This window comes from Mytilus galloprovincialis, chromosome 11, assembly GCF_965363235.1.
Source record: "Mytilus galloprovincialis chromosome 11, xbMytGall1.hap1.1, whole genome shotgun sequence".
NCBI classification, from domain to species: Eukaryota; Metazoa; Mollusca; class Bivalvia; order Mytilida; family Mytilidae; genus Mytilus; species Mytilus galloprovincialis.
In genome coordinates, this window is record NC_134848.1 from 54,911,116 (window position 1) to 54,925,251 (window position 14,136).

A 14,136-nucleotide genomic window follows, 5' to 3' on the forward strand; every position below is an offset into this window, starting at 1 on the left:
CGGGTAAACAGACAGACAGACTTAAAAAGGTGAAACAGTATACCTACACTTTTGAAACGGGGGTATGAATACCGATAAAATGACAATTTTTTATAGATCACAGTCAAACAAAGCAACTGACTAAAACATAATCATAAAAAAATATACAATAATCCTATTCAAAATCAAATGATTAACTAATGTTTTGTTCGTTGCTTAATGTTCAGTAAAAGCTATTTCGTACAAATGGTACGTTTTGAAAATTAAGTCACTGGAAAGATCAGTTATGTTGAATAGAGATTGTAATTTCACTTTGCAACATACAAAATATTCAACCCACAGAGAGTTGTTGCAATGATTTATTGCAATTGGCACTCTCCGACACGAGATAAGTAATTTGACTCTCTATTCCGCATGGCAGTGGCGGCGACTTTATACATCACGCATAGCCAAACAAATGCGTCGGCTGAGCATGGTTGTTACTGCCGAATGGATATGTTCTATAGAGACCATATTTTGTTTTACCAAGTTAGCTATTCAAGTTTGAATAAATAAAAAAATAAAAATAGTATACCGCTGTTCAAAATTCATAAATCGATAGTGAAAAAAACAAATCCGGGTTACAAACTAAAACTGAGGGATACGTATCCAATATACATGATATGAGAGAACTACGACACAACAGAGACACAACACCGAAATGTAACACACACAAAAACGAATTATAATGTAACAATGGCCATTTTCCCGACTTGGTACAGGGCATTTTGTGAAAAAATGCTGGGTTGAACCTGGTTTTGTGGCATGCCAAACCTCCCGCTTTAATGGCAGTGTTAATTATAACATTAAAATGACAACATTACACGACAGGGTTACAATTAACAAACAGATAAATGGGAGAAAGTATAGGACATAGAAACACACGAATAATAGCCCTCACAGGTTAAAAAATATTTTTATACACCAGACGCGCGCTATGTCCACACAAAACTATGCTCAGATGTAAAAAGTTTGAAAGCCATAACAACTACCAAGTTGAAGATCGCCGAGGACCAAAAGTTCCAAAAAGTTGTGAGGCCAGGGTTACCCGCATGGGACAAAAACATCATTAACACAGACAGTTAACAATAAGAAACGAATAAAATTTAGAATAAATTAAACTCTACCTTACCCTTCTCTTGTTAGTATTATATATTTATCTATCCTGCATATGCATTTTTTAAATTATCAATATATGTCTACATCTCTTATTTATTTTTTGTTTCGATAATAATAAAATATTTTAGTAATATAGCATACTTTTAGAACCACAGTGACCTTCCAAATTACAGATATCCTTGTCACTACAGCATTCATGACATGTTGTCCTATCAGTACGTTTTCTGGCACTCCGTTTGCCGATTACTGGTAAAATTGGACCTGATGAGCTACAGAACTCAAATAATAAAACGAAAAAAAGTTGCTTACAATTATGTTTAACCGTTTCAATTACATAATTTCTCTTATAAATCAATTATATGGTTTTTTTTGCGATTTTGTCTTCATTTATATTTTGTACAAATTACCTTTGACATTGCAAGATTCAAAATTATGTCATTTGTAACAATTTTAAGGTTCTAATATTAAATCTGTTCGAGGTTCAGCTGCCGATTTGAGAGTTAAGGCAATACGATTTTATGTATGAGGAAAGGAGATAAATGATATATGTTCAAGAGAATGAAATCTAACGACATGAAGAGTCAAATATGTCAAAAGACTTCATTGGGTGAAGAATTTTAAGAATACTTTTACAAATGTTTGAGTGCTACTAGTATTCTTAACTTAATTATAATTATAAGTATTTTACTTGTACCAGGTGTGTTTGTTATTTCTTGTTCGGACGTAATTTATTTACTTGCTTCTCCAGAACTGATTGCTAATTTACATTGACTATAAACCCTGTCTTTTACACTGAATGGAACAAAACAAGATTATGGGCCGCCCATGTATGTATTTAGGAATTAAGTGTTCATTGCAGATCATGTTGTCTATCTTGAAACTGTTTACAACATTTCTAGATTCGGGTGATTCAGAGCTGGACAACAGACATGAACTAATCATCCTTTTATGAAATAAGGTTACCCTGTTTAATGGGGATCACCATTTCATTATGATATTTAACAATAGAGAAAGATGACACTTATGGGAACAACAAAAAACATAAATGAAAGGAAATTAACTTCAAAACAATTCACATATTTTGCATCTTGTTTTCAAATATGCCTCATTTCTGATAGTATACTTTTGATAAAAATTTGAATGTTGATTCATATAAAATCTTGAATCTTTCTATCTGTTCATTTTGAGGTCTTTGGTAACGATCGACATCTCTCAGAAATATAATCCGCAAAGACGTGAATTTAGCATAATTCATCGCTACGGTTAGGATTTGAAATATATCTTATAAACATGCATTCAAGCTAACATTACTAAACGGTTACTTACATTGGGTGATTTGCAACCAACATTGTATAAATGCCAGGATTTTTGCCCGTTACTGGTTTCATATTTCTCTATATAACACACCTGAAACAGTTACAAAATATAGGTATGAAACTATAGATTGTTATACAAATATTCAATATCTTAATCGTCATAAAGGCCCGAGCTGTTCATCCAAATTTGTATCACTGTGAGACATGTTGATGGTGTGTAACATGTTAATTTAGGTACTCAAATAATGTTAAATCCACTCACAAGCTAAATTTGGTCATAATTTTTATTAGCAATTTCCTTTAAACGTGTTTTTATAACAGCAAACAAATAGTTTTTTTTATATGCAATTGTAAAAATTGAGAAATTGTTGTATACAAATTTATAAAGGTTATACATGTTATACCTATGTAGACGATTGTTGTACTGTAATAATATTGAATTCCTGTGCAATACGAATAACAACTGTTCCAATGTGATATTATTTGTGGTTGATAAAAATTCATTCGCTAACATTTAAATCAAATACCCAGGTTTGCCATATATATAAAAACAGAAGATGTGGTATGATTGCCAATGAGACAACTGTCCACAAGAGACCAAAATGACACAGAAATTAATAGCTATAGGTCACCGTACGGGCTTCAACAATGAGCAAAACCGATACCGCATAGTCAGCTATAAAAGTAAATATAACCGAATTTGATGAGCCTCGTAAACGTGAGAGGTTTAGCGCTATAAAACCAGGTTCAATCCACCATTTCTACATTTGAAAATGCCTGTACCGTGGAAAACAAACCAAAAGATAAACAACCACCAACAAAACATAACGTAGATAAATAACGACTGAGCAAGACAAAATTCACCACGAACCATGGGTGATATTATGTACTACGTAAAGGTATGCAGGTCCTGTTCCGGAGTGTCACATGTAGTTTTGTTTATGTACAAACACGAGAACAATTTTTATTTGTATACTAGATTTGAATAGTAGACGATGAGTTCCAAGCAATAGTAATGCATTCAAATTAAAACAATTACCTAATTTACATAGATAATGAAATGACAAAGATAATGGTTCTATATAATTTTCGACTGGAAATAATATCAAAAGGAGCAAACGGTCGTTGACAAAATTAATTAAAACTGTTTATCTGATCAAAGATGAATTCAACAGGAAAGGTTGACCTTCGATAAAACTGACTTTTAAATGTTCTTTTTTTTTCTCCATATAGATCATGATTTTATATTAATATATATCATATTATAATACCTCGTTTGTACTACACACAGTGACAGTTGCACAGTCGTATGGCTGTACTAAACCTCTACAGTCTAGACAAACTATTGCAACTAAAATAAAGAAGTTTTTTTTAATGACATGGGCAACACGACGGGTTCCACAGTTTTGTAAAGTTTGTGTTTGTCAGCCTTAATTTGTTTTTGTGTTTGTACTGTTGTTTGTAAGTGGATCTTTATCATGTTTATGTGCATGGTGTTTTCGCTTTATTCTCGTTAAGATTGAATGTTTCTTTGGTGTTTTCTCCTCCACTTTAATTGACTGTCACTATTACTGCCATTATAAGCTTCATTGAATAAGACTTCATCACCAGAGAAAAATATAATACTGAAATAATACTAATAATTTGTTATCATTACTGACTTCAAACGATCCAAGTCCGTCGTTCGTACGTCGTGGACTTAATTTAGCATTTATTCATGTCGATTATTTCTTAAAATTCTAATTAGTATCAATTTGTCATAAGTTGTTTTATTGTGGATTACCTGCATTTCACGATTTTTACGATAACATGGTTCTAACTGTTGAATAATTATTTTCGAAACAAATATTTAGCACAATCCATCGATTACCGTTGTCATAAAAGGTAGCAATATGATTACAATAGACCTATTTTCATTTCAGTTACGAAACTACTGAGCGGTTCTTAAGCAAGTTCATTTTAATGGAAAAATTATAACGATAAAATTATTTATAAGAAATAAAACCCAACATAAATGACAGCACTGACTATTGGATATAACTATGCTATTTATTCTTTGTTATACACTGTTGGAATTTTCCCTGTGATATGTTTATGTCTTCATGTTGAATTGAAACAAAACCATTTATGACGCAAAACTAAGTAATTTACATTTCTACACAGATAATGAGTATAAAATTGCACTAAAGTAAGGTAATCCGAACAAATAATCATTAAACAATTTTATAGTGTCTTTCGTACATGTATATATCTGGCATCGTTTATATTGAGAGGAGTAAGTCGAGTGTAACTTAAACGTAAATGTGTTTATTTTGAGATGCAATTGTGTATTTTACTAAGATATATAAGATTTAGGTTTAAAGCAACTACATGTACATGACTTACATGTACTCTTGAATTATATCAAATTTTATATCCTGTGACGTCATTTTTGTGGCATTGAATCAGTCATGTGACAGACAGTTGGTGGTTCTGTTGTGCTGTTTTTGTGTGCTGTCCTATATTGTTTTACGTGTTCGTTTTCATTCTGTGGTTTGCATGTCAAAATGTACTATTGTTTAGTTTATTAGTGTATTTCTCTGTCCTGAATGTACTTGCATTTTTTTCGTACTGTATTCATGCAATGCAATGTTGTTATTTTAGTGTCATATTCAACGTTGCCATAAAAGCGCCTGGTTTGGATAGCCAGAAAACCAGGTTCAACCACTATCTTTTCTTGAGTGTTTCTTGTCGTTTGTTTTTTGTTGCACTTAAGCGTTGCTCTTGTTTCGTTGTTTTCCTCTTTAAGTTTATATGTTTTCCTCGGTTTTAGTTTTTAACCCGGATTTGTTTTCTCTCAATCAATTTATGACTTTTGAACAGCGGTGTACTACTGTTGCCTTGATTTACAGTAGGAATACATCTCTGTAGAGGATTTTCAGATTCCATAAAACGAAGAACCACGGTTCTTGTGACATTTGGGCACATTATATCGACTTGATACTGAACAGGTAAATTCGCCGTTTCGGAATATAATGCATTCTTGGTAATGTTTTCAAAAGCATAAACCAAAATTTTGTAATTGGTCAAAAACATTTTAAACAATGAAAATGCAACCAATGACGTAAAGTTATTTTCATTTTGGTGCACAGACAATGATATAACAAATAGTCTATTAGATTCTGAAAAGGCGAGAGTCACTCTTCAGAAGCAGCGTACTCAATCACGGTGAAAGATATGAATTCCAAATGAGCCAGTTGTTGGCAGTATAAAGTAGCTCAAATGACTACGACAGACTGGTTCTCTGTCCTTTATCTGTTTGGCTCTAACATACCCATATGTTGCAAGGGAAAGGACCAGCCTAATAACTTCGGTAGAATAATACTCACGTGTTGATCTTACAACAAAGCTGATACTTATCATCAAACTTATGCCTGTAAAGAGACAACAATTATCCTTTCTATAAATACTACAACAATTTGAGAGTTAAAGCAACATTCTTGCACAATATCAAATAAGACTTCTATTTTCTTATGGTTAAGGGCATACGATACAGTTAAGGGGAATGTAATCACTTTGCTAACGTAATTTGTTGCGACGTCAAACTATGACTTATCGGGAAAAGATTCAGTTTTCGACTAATTTTGATCATTTAAACTTATTTAACTTGAAAACGAGTTCATGGATCACGATCTTTTAAAATGTCAGAAGCTTAATACAAAAATTTATGATAAAAGAGATGATTTTTTATTCCTTTTGTTAAATGGTGATGTTCCCTTATGTTAATATATCTCATCTGGTACGATTCGCTCGTGTATGTAACAACGTATTAAATTTTAGCGAGAGCATTTTATGAATAACCGAAAGATTATTACACCAGGGTTTTCGATTTCACAAACTAGTCAAAACATTTACTAAATTTTATCATCCGTATAATGATTCATTCGTTAATATAACTCAACATGCAGACATCTTATACGTTCAGGTATTTCACATCCAATCTTTTAAGGTAGGATTTTTTACAAAGTACAAACTTGTCAGTATTCACCTCAAAAGCTAACAAAACCTTTAAACAGACTTATGAAAAACGGATATAGTTACGATGGTGATGTTAAGTCATTAACGATTGCATATTTTAGCTTTAATATTGATTCACTTATAGGGTCTTTGCATCGGAATTACACACATTTATTCTAAAACCAATTGTTGGCATGACACGGGTTATGTTCTTCTCATATATTTCATGATGGTATGATACTAAATCCCTAACATGAGGGATTGTGCCTGATATTCATATGATAAAGACTTAGTCTTTCATTCAGTTTAATTGAGGTCTGGAGCTGACATGTCAGTAACTGCAAGTAATCTGTTGTTATTTATGTATTATTGTCATGTTGTTTATGTTTTTGTTTCATATTCTGACAACGGACTCGGACTTCTCTTAAACTGAGTTTTACTGTGCGTATTGTTGTGCGTTTGTTTTTCTACATTGGCTAGAGGTATAGGGGGAGGGCTGAGATCTCAAAAACATGTTTAACCCCGCCGCAATTTTGCGCCTGTCCCTGGTCTTTGTTAGTATTGTATGATTTTTAATTTTAGTTTCTTGTGTATACTAAGGAGTTTAGTATGACATCCATTATCACTAAACTAGAATACATATTTGTTTAGTGGCCAGCTGAAGGACGCCTCCTGGTGCGGGAGTTTCTCGCTACATTGTACATTGAAGACCCATTGGTGGCCCTCGGCTGTTGCCTACTCTTAGCCGGGTTGTTGTCTCTGTGACACATTCCCCATTTCCATTCTCAATTTTATGTGGGCCAATTTTCATGAAAACGACAATTTGATAAATATGAGTTATTTGAAAAACCAATCTGCACAATTTTAAGGGCCATTTATATAAAACAGAATTTACAAATAATTTATCAATAAACAGCTTGTGTTTATGTTTTCAAACAAAAAAGTTATACATTTCTTTCGAGAGGAAAAATACGTCCACATATTCCAATCATAAGCAAATGTATAAAAGTTCTACCTCATTTTTCTCAAAAAAGAGCACATGAAAGTATATTTTTATTACATATTTGATTTAATCAGGCAAAAAATAACCCATATGGTCAGTAAAATTTCAATATGGGATCAAAACTGTATCGAATGCTCTTAAGTTCTCAATATGCATCAAACAAAATAACAACAATTAACTCTTCATATGAATTCTTTATTTTTGTTTAAACGAAGTTACAAAGCATTGCGCTATTTTCATGAATATCTAACAAAATAACGGATGCTTTTGATAAAGTAACAATAAAAATGATTCATTATGGTAATTCTGGGTAAATGTTGGTCAACATTGAGTAAAGATTATGTAACACGGTACATGCGAAATCCCCGACAAGAATCGACAATATTCATGGATAGTTTTAGTTATTTGCAATATAAGGGGTACACCGTATAGCGAGTTATTTTTGCGGGTGTAAAACTTCGCGATTTTAATCGAATAAAGTATACGAACTATTTTGGCGGTTATTATTTTGGCGGAATTCATTTTGGCGCTGTTGTTCGATCCGCGAAAATAAGCGAAAATGTATACCCCTCGAAAAAAAACCGCTATACGTTATCTTAGGTCGTATCATGATTGATCAATTGTCGTATAAAGGGGTTCTAAGACATTATCATGCACTTCTGAGAATCAAATGAATTATGTTGCAATGCTTTTAGATAGACCTATGACTGTGCACCAAACAATAACTAAGCTTTCTCTGTTGTATTTCGATGATTGTCAATCATCGTGTCACACTTTTTTTGCAATTATGGTACATTATGTTCTGACGTTTGTTTCTTCGATATATGATTTCTTGTTTTTCTTTCTTTATCTATCTTCCGTCTTTTTTTTCACAGCAGCGTGTGAAGCTCTATGTTAAAAAAAAATACTAATAAGGCATTCCAAAATCATAATTCAAAAAATACAGAAAATTTTGCAAAAATAGTGTACAAATACTGTGACGAAATACAATGTACGGTATACTAAAGAAAAAAATAACTGATAAATATTACAAAATGAAGGATGATCACTCTTCCTGTTTTTACGTTTTCTAGATATTTTAAAGCCTCTAGGTTTCTCTATTTAGAGTCATTAATCACATGATCCCTACACATAAAAGGTTGTTGAAAGGTACCCTCTCATCATTCTATATATGCTTGTCTCAAGTCAGGAAGCTGCAATACTGTGGTTGCGATCTGTCATATTTTTACCCTCGTAGATAGTTTGTCATAAATTTGGCTGTTGATTGGATCGTTTGAATTGTTTAACATTATGTCATCCGGCTTCTTTCGTGGCCGACTTTGAACTATGTGATATGCCCATTGTTGATGTTGACTTGGTACAGGCATTTTCAAGTGTAGAAACCTAATTGCAGGATAAATATGTTTAACTCAGGTTCAGACATGATATATACTGTGACATACCCGGCTAAGGGTTTATATCACCGTCGCCTTCAACTCAGGTGAAATAAACTACAAGCTGGGAATGTCACAGTATATATCTTGTCTGAGACAAGAGTGGCACTATCCTCTATGCCAAGACAATAGTAGTGAACATCTTTAGCTAATATGTAACAGTCTCATTTCGACTATAAGGTACAATGCACTATATGTAATATGCATACTTACTTTTCATTCTTTCAATCAGTTTGCGTAAATTTGATCATACGACATGTCACGATAAATTAGATAAGACGAAATCAGAGATAGTAATTAAAATAAAACTACTGTGTATTGTTCTGTTTATAGAAACATTTAAAGCGAGAAAAGATCCACCTGAAATATGTATTATAGCTAAATAATGTAGAAAGAAGTATTTTTTTGACTAACAACTAATGACATATAGTAATAAAGTACTGAAATATAGGCAGTTCAATTACAAATACGGTAAAATTTAAGGATCGTGCGAAGCAAATATTTTTTTTAACATACGACACTCCATATAAGGACATCAAATGCGATGAAAACTTGCTAAATGACATGCTTAAACACCTTTTTGAATTACGTGCGAATTTTTAGAATGGTGTTCTGCATTATATTTTATTTTTAACTTTATTTTGTCCTATCTTTTTTATTACTTTATCATGACTTTTTTCATTACATCAATTGTCAACCTGCAAAGTGTCTCATCTTTTTTCTTTTAATGTCATCCTACCATCACCCTTTACTCCCTAAACAATCAAATAGACTCTCCCTTAATTAATGAACACATAATGTATCTTCAACTACAAAATACAATGAGCGTAAAGACAAGAATACAAAAAGAAAATTGTTGAAATGATTTAATGAATATCAATTGAGTACATGTATATGCAATATAAACAAAACATGCGCACCAAGCTCTGATTAATATACACACTATTTAGCTGCTCAAATATAGTCTTGAGTAAATTTATATATTACGCTAAGGTTAATAAGTACATGTTTTTACACATAATACTCAATGGAATATGTCAGTTAACGGTTAGGTCGATAAGTTTGTGCTTTTCACATAATACTCAAAGAGATATATAAGTTTATATAAAAATATTTAAACTTCACATCTTTTGATGCATGATTTGTATCCTCTCATTAAAACCCACGGAATCATTATTGATAACATATCATATAAGTTGTTATTTATCAAGGTCATTGGTTAATTGTACTTATATATAGATATTTTCAATGTATATGTTGTTCACAGAGTTCCGGATTTTGTAAATCAAGAACAAGTTTAATATTTTGATTACCTTAGCTGTATTTGGCACAACTTTTTTGAATTTTGGGTCCTCAATGCTCTTCAATGTTGTACTTGTTTTACTTTTTAACTGTTTGAAATGAGCGATACTAATGAGTATTATGTAGACGAAACGCACGTCTGGCGTACTAAATTATAATCCGAGTACCTTTGATAACTATTATACACTTTTGAATAGAAACCAAATTAACATCATTGTATTCATAACTTAACGCATCACCAGAAAGTTATATTTGAACGTACCTTTGAATTACTTACTATTAAATAAATTAAATTTAATTCAGAGATCCACATTTTATAGCCGGTTTGTCTCCGAGCCGATGACCGTCTGAAGTATTTTATGATAATAAATAGTTAGTGTATGTTATGTACTTTATAACTTCATATAGAAATATGATTTAATTATAGTAGCTTAGTTTAGTAAACCCAAAATAAAATTCTGAAGCTGGTTGTTTAACGTCTACGTTTTGTAAACTGACGGGCATGGGTCACGCGAATCAATGAATGTGTTTGAAGATAGATGCTTTTTGTGTTCTGTTAAATTGTTCCTTTTAAAATTGTTACACGATGATGACTGCTGTACCTATATTTTGACTATTTTACTTACTATGTCTGTTTAGTTCACGCATCGTTGTAAATATACCGGAATGTGATGAGACTATCATCACAGTGAGAGGTTTTGCGCTTTAAAACCAGGTTTAATCCACCATTTTCTACATTTGAAAATGTCTGTACCAAGTCAAGAATATGACAGTTCTTGTCCATTCGTTATTGATGTGTTTTGTCATTTGATTTTGCAATGTGATTATGGACTTGCCGATTCGATTCTCCTCTTAGTTCAGTATTTTTGTGATTTTATTTTTTTCAATAATGCTAAATTAAGGAGCTATCATTTGATGTGTATTAAGGGGGCGGCTTGTGTTTAATTTGAAATAGACACAGGACAGGAGTTTTTAGTAAAAAAAAAGACAGGATGAGCCGAATCAAGACAAATAATCAGAGTTTAACATGACTAGATTAAATTTTTTTCATGAAATTGGTTTTTCAATTTTAAAACAGCAAATTTAAATCAAGCGATATCTGTATTTTTATGCCATCACCAAATACTAACTACATGTATTTGGCTAATGACAACTCAGGAAACTAACCCAAAGGCTGTATTAACATATGCAGTATCAATGTAACTGCTGCAGATGCACATGTCACAATTTATATTGGTAATTAAAGAGAAAAAAGGTTAAGCGTATCACCAAATCCGAAAATGAAATCAAAGCTTTTTCATGAAAGGGATACCTTCGTTTTTTCATAATGATATCTCAATTTTATAAAAGTAGATTAATATCAAAACAATAATCGCATTTTAAACCAATCCTTATTTCAAGATATATCATTCACTGTGTAGAACGCCACATGGGGGGTGACCACTATGTTTGACACGGGGTGGCAATTTTGAAGCGAAGAAAAACTATCATAATAAGTTCAAGTACCAACATTTTTCTTTAGAATTCTTAGTACCATATTATGAATTACACGAAAGGAAGTGACACAAAATTTATTTTCTACAAGCAGAAGCAGTCGTTTTCAGTGCTCTATTTTCTCAAACACATCTCCCTAGTTTTCCGTGTTGCTAATTGTGATGCTTCAGATGCAAATTGCTGGATAAAAAACGACTGTAGACGACTTCCCCCGTTATCTTTCTATAGAATTGAATTCCTATCATGGAAATTAATCAAATACCAGCTTCTTACTTAAAATTAATTGGTTTTAAAACTAGTTTTCATCAAAATGTTAAGCGTCGCTCGGGGTGTCAGGCACTAGACGTTTTAAATATCTAGTTTTGAGCAGGAATTCAGCCTTCTTTGTAAAATATCATACAGAGTCAAGCAAAAAAAAAAACACCGAAGAAGATATCAATACCATGCTGGACTTTTTAATTGACAACATATTTGTTGAATTTGGAGGTTTGGTCTTCCAACAGACTATAGGAATCCCAATGGTTACATACTGCGCTCCTCTACTTGCAGATTTGTTTTTGTATTTATCCAAGGGCTTGTACAGAAAGGAGAAAAGAAATTAGCCCAGTCTTTTAATTTCATCTTTCGGTATATTGATGATGTACTGTCTCTTAATAATAACAGATTCAGACCTTTTTCTCGAAATGACTACTGTTGGTAGGATAAATACCAAAATTTATGACAAACGCGAGGATTTTAACTTTCCTATAATCAACTTTCCATTTCTGTGTAGCAACATCCCAGCGGCACCAGCATATGGAGTATATGTGTCTCAATTGATACATTACTCTAGAGCTAGCTCAAAGTACGTTGATTTTGTTGAACGAGGAATACTGCTTTCTCAAAAGTTGATAGGACAGGGCTATGAATCAATCAAATTAAGGTCATAACTCAAGACATTTTACGGTCGCCATCAAGACATAAAATGACACAGAAATTAACAAATATAGGTCACCTTACTGCCTTCAACAATGAGTAGAGCCCATACCGCATAGTCAGCTATAAAAGGCCTTGAAAAGACAAATTTTAAACAATTCAAACGAAAAAACTAACGGCCCAATTTATGTACAAAAAATTTAGGAAAACAATTATTTAACACATAATCAAACGACAACCACTGTTTTACAGGCTCCTGACTTGGGACAGGCACATACATACAGAATGTGGTGGGGTTAAACATGTTAGACATGAGCGTCACTGATGAGTCTTATGTAGACGAAACACGCTTATAAAATTATAATCCTGGTACCTTTGATAACTGTCTACACCACTGGGTCGATGCCACTGCTGGTGGACGTTTCGTCCCCGAGGGTATCACCAGCCCAGTAGTCAACACTTCGGTGTTGACATGAATGTCAATAACATGAATAATGTGGTCATTTTTATAAATTTTCTGTTTACAAAACTTTTGATTTTTTCGAAAAACTAAAGATTTCTTATCCCAGGCATAGATTACCTTAGCCATATTAGGCACAGCTTTTTGGAATTTTGGATCCTCAATGCTCTTCAACTTTGTACTTGTTTGGTTTTATAAATATTTTGACATGAGCGTCACTGATGAGGCTTTTGTAGACGAAACGCGCGTCTGGCGTATTAAATTATAATCCTGGTAGCTTTGATAACTTTTTAGCGGGATCCCAACCGCTCCCTAACCTGAGACAGTGGAATAACAGAATAACATAAGAACGAATAATACAAAATCAGTTGAAAAAGTCTTAACTCATCAGATGGATAAAAATGCAAATGATTTCTTTTCCTTTTTCAATCACTTTCATGTTCAGAAAAAAGTCACGGCTGTGACCCAATGCGCCGAAACATGTAGAAAAATCACCGACCTCCATATAAGATTTGGCCGAAGCCAACAACAGTCAAACTCCATCATTGGCATCAGAGTTCTTAGTTTAAACATATTTTTTTATAATGGATTGGGAAAAACGTTATTGTAACTTGTATTAATCCCTTTCCACTTTGCGGGATTAGCCTGCTCTTTTTCGAAATCTACAAGGGTATTTATAACGTGCAAGTCATATGGCTCTCTCTTAACACGGGTCAGTCGTTTATCATCCCCTTCCAACGGACTATCATCGTTTACTCAAGAAGATACACGCAAAAGGTGTCAAGGGAGAGCCAAACATTTAGTCCCTGCAATTTTCTATCCGAAGCCGGGATCAAACCAGGAACCTTTGTGTTAGTAGTCTGATGCACTAGCCACTACACCACGGTCCTGCAAAGTTCTTCGGCAGGTTCCTCTCAAAGCACTCGTGCACGACGCAAAAAGCACTCACTCAAAAACGAATTCGATGACTCTCTCTTCAATAATACACTCACCGGCATTTTTTAGGAGACCTGAGGACGATGACCCTTCTATTTTTAACGATATCAAAACAGCAATTCAAAATCTTAAAAAAACTAAATC

General features: G+C 33.0%; 2 protein-coding genes across 2 annotated transcripts in view; both read right to left on the reverse strand.

Moving 5' to 3' along the window:
• LOC143051988 (uncharacterized) overlaps positions 1-9,163 on the reverse strand; it is a 38,007-nt gene extending 28,844 nt beyond the window's left edge. The window contains exons 1-5 of the mRNA XM_076224959.1: positions 9,099-9,163; positions 5,822-5,866; positions 3,725-3,804; positions 2,464-2,544; positions 1,279-1,414 (exon numbers count right to left, since the gene is read on the reverse strand). Of these exons, the coding sequence (XP_076081074.1) occupies positions 1,279-1,414; positions 2,464-2,544; positions 3,725-3,804; positions 5,822-5,866; positions 9,099-9,105 (349 nt within the window). The 5' untranslated portion in view covers positions 9,106-9,163. The remainder of the gene's footprint in view (positions 1-1,278; positions 1,415-2,463; positions 2,545-3,724; positions 3,805-5,821; positions 5,867-9,098) is intronic.
• LOC143052400 (uncharacterized) overlaps positions 1-14,136 on the reverse strand; it is a 106,590-nt gene that overhangs the window by 32,756 nt on the left and 59,698 nt on the right. The window lies entirely within an intron of this gene.